The sequence below is a fragment of the Lipotes vexillifer genome, unplaced genomic scaffold (assembly GCF_000442215.2).
Source record: "Lipotes vexillifer unplaced genomic scaffold, Lipotes_vexillifer_v1.1 scaffold138, whole genome shotgun sequence".
Classification (NCBI taxonomy): Eukaryota; Metazoa; Chordata; class Mammalia; order Artiodactyla; family Lipotidae; genus Lipotes; species Lipotes vexillifer.
This window is the reverse complement of record NW_006797971.1, coordinates 1,176,544-1,180,045: the sequence shown is the minus strand read 5'-3', so window position 1 is coordinate 1,180,045 and position 3,502 is coordinate 1,176,544. Positions and strand designations below refer to the sequence as shown.

The 3,502-nt window shown below is 31.1% G+C and overlaps 1 protein-coding gene across 4 annotated transcripts in view; it reads right to left on the bottom strand.

Moving 5' to 3' along the window:
• Window positions 1–3,502, bottom strand: part of ERBB4 (erb-b2 receptor tyrosine kinase 4) — a 1,128,925-nt gene that overhangs the window by 231,963 nt on the left and 893,460 nt on the right. For all 4 annotated transcript variants that reach the window (XM_007470009.1, XM_007470010.1, XM_007470012.1 and 1 more), the window contains exon 17: window positions 110–242. In XM_007470009.1, coding sequence (XP_007470071.1) covers window positions 110–242 — 133 coding nt within the window. The remainder of the gene's footprint in view (window positions 1–109; window positions 243–3,502) is intronic.

Here is a 3,502-nt window from a genome sequence, read left to right as displayed (position 1 = left end):
AGCAGGAAAGTGAACAGAATTTTCTCTTGGATTAAAAAACTAAGTATCTAAACCTTCTAAACCTAATGAAAATCCCTAAACACTTGAAGAGAAGAAATGAACACCTCACCTCTGTTTCCAGGAATCTTCTTAAGGCTCTTTTCTTTTTGATGCTCTTCCTTCTAACATAAACTGCAAATGTTAGACCCACGATGACCATGATGAAGAGCCCGCCAATGACTCCGGCTGCAATTAGAGGAGTCCTGCCAACCAGAATGGAAAAGTAAAGAAAAAAGTATGAAGAGAGAAAAGACAGAGGAAGAGGAAAAAGCAGTTGGACAAGCCATTATCCACATATCACAAGTCTAGTCAATTAGAAGAAATGCAAATTAAAAATGCATTAAAGTTTTCACAAAACTTTTCTCATGGTAAAAACTGTATCTGTTTTTTGTTTTGCTTTGTTTTTAAATAATAAACCATGCACAGACAACTAATCTTTGTGGATGAGCAGCCACAACATGCCATTTGATGAAAAAATGTAAAATTTGATAACAAAATGAAGAATGTATGCCAAATTTTTGATATAGGATAATTTTAAATCATTTTAATTTTACTTTTATCTATAAAGAAATAGAAATGCATTTAAATAGTATTGTTGTGGTTTATAATATTATTTTCAACATTTTCTCTAAAGCAGGCTTTCTCAACAGTGGCACTATTGACATTTGGGGCTGGATACTTGTTCATTCTGGGGACTGTCTTTTGCATTTTAGGATGTTCAGCAGCATCCTTGGTCTCCATCCACTAGAAGCCAGCAACACCTCCATCCTCTAGTCATGACTGTCTCCAGACATTGTCAAATGTCTGTCAAAATCACTGCCAGTTGAGAACTACTGTTCTAAACCAAAAATGAGTGGTCTGAGGACCTATGAACACCACACCTCTGGTATACAGAGATATCAACAGAGAGATGCATTGACCAAAGTGCTATTTCAAACTCTGGCAAGGGCAACTTTGCTGGGACAAAGGGTACGAGAAAGATGAAGACTGGGTCAGATGGGTTTTCAGAGTTATGATGACTGGAGTAAGCATTATTATTAAAAGTATGACTAAGCATCATATACCCATGAAAGATGTCTACACACTAAGTATTAAATAAAAATATGTAATAATATTAAAAAGGGATTAGGAAGAAATTGACTGGAGATTTTTATTCTTAAAATGTTTCTCTAATATATTGTTAGCTAATGTATAATTTTGAAACTGATCACTTTTTGTTTTCCAAGATAAATTTTTTGCTTGCTTGAAAAGTAATGTTTATGGTCTTAACTTCTTGTTCTAGAGTAGAGCTTTCTGTAGTCAGAGCCCTGAAATATATTAATTTCATATGCCACAGCAAGCAGTTCAGAGTAAAACACATAGGTGTTGATAGATATCAAAACTAAAAAATAATTCCCTGAATGCTCATGCTTTCCATAGTAAAGTGTTTTATATTTTATATTCCTATTTATAGAAGAACCTACTCTATACAACTACCCTCCTTCAGAAAACAAAAAAAATTACTTGTTCTTGAAAGGTAAACTTTTGCTCAAAGACAGATCAGAAATAATGAAAGCAGATGATCCTAAATAGAATTTTTAAATTTTAAAGAGCTCTGGGAAAAAAATCTGGGTAACTTCTTCTATAAATTAAGTCATGTCTTTTAAACATTATAACTATTATATTATTGTCATATAAAACTGCAAAGAAACCTTAAAATGTATTTCATCCTAAAGGTTGTTTCCTGACAGCTCAAAGTCCTACAGCATACTGAAATGTTGCTATAATTCAACTAGATTTTCCTAAATGGAATTTTCTAAAGACTTAAAAATCTATGCTGAGAAAATTTAACTAAAGTACGGAAACAAACTCATCATTGTGATGTGTTTTGGTGTGTGTAAGATCATATTTTTGGTATGCCAGTTATATGTATTTCAGAAAATATTTTAGTTTTCAACCCAAGGCATAATTTTCAGCTCAAGTGCCTAACACATCCCTGAAAAGCCACTACTATAAAAAGAACTGTATTTTTGTTTCCTGAGCCCAACTTTTTATTGCAAAGGATTTATGTATGATTGAGAATAGTCCTCAGTATTTTTTAAATTGTGGATTTGAACTAAACTCTAAACTTCCTCTGCTTATCTATTTTTCAAAAGAATAAATGGTATGTATTTATGACAATATTTGTCAATGTCACTGTAAATTAAAAGAAAATTCTTCTTTTTTTTTTCATTTTAAGAATGATCACTTCCAATAGAACAAAACAAGTTCCCTGACTCTATTTTTTTTTTTTTCATCTAATTTGGGTGGATATCAGTTATCATATCATTACTACTTAGTTTAGTCATGGCAATGAAAATAAAACATTCAAAAACTCAATAGACAGTAATTTCTACGATTTTTTTAGTTAGCTTTTAGTTTTGATATTTTCCCTCAGCAGTTCCTTGGTTGACTTCCATTCTTCTAGCTTCTTTCTTCTTTTACCACTCTACAGGAATGATAAAGGTACAACCAACCTGAAGAAATAAAGAACTAGAGTTTCTGCACCTAAAACTCATACATAAATGATTTTTTGGACATTTTAAGAGGCAAAACCCTTCTTATTCCAGAAAGTTACTCTTGAAAAAGAACATCAACCACAAGGAAGAAACCAATTAAATTGAAAAGGAACAATGTTCTATAAGAAAACTTGCTTGTTCTCTTTAATGAGTGAATATCATGAAAAAAGGTACTGATGTTGATTAAGAAGACTTAATATTCACAAAACCAGACATGAAATGAAACCCTGGCCTGGACTCTAACATGGACAAGCCAACTTTACAGAAATTTTTTAGATAACTTGAGAAATTAGAATATGGATTAGATAGTAGACGAAATAAAAATGTGCTGGCATGTAAAGACGTGGACCAGAAATTGAAAAGACTGAGCTACAGAACAGTAGGATTTAATCAGAAAAAAAGTTCATATACACATACATGTATAAGTGTGTAAAAAGATCTGGAAGAATGTACAATAAGACACTATGACTCTAGTGTTCTTATTTTTGTATTTTTACTTTTGGGCATTCTCTAATATTCTACAATATATTTATTTTCCCTTTGAAATAAAAGTTAATTAAATTTAAGAAAACTATAGAAAAAATAAATCATTGTCTAAAAGCTTAGTTTTACAATAATGGCCTTGTTTTCTTTATTTTTTTTTTTAATGTTTACTTTGCATCTTTTCAATTAAGAATTCATTTTGCTATTCCCTGTCCACTTTTATGATCTAAGTGCTTCTGCAGATATTTTCTATTCATTATAGCTTAATGTGTCTGAGACATTTAATTACCACTATGTTTCTTATAATTAACATTATGTTTTATAAGACCACTCTAATCTGAAGTTACACTACTTACACATTTCCTATGCCCCCTGCAGTTTTGATGATTCCTAGATATTTTTAGGTGTAGGATAGATGCCCTTTTTTTTTTTTTTTTTTTTTT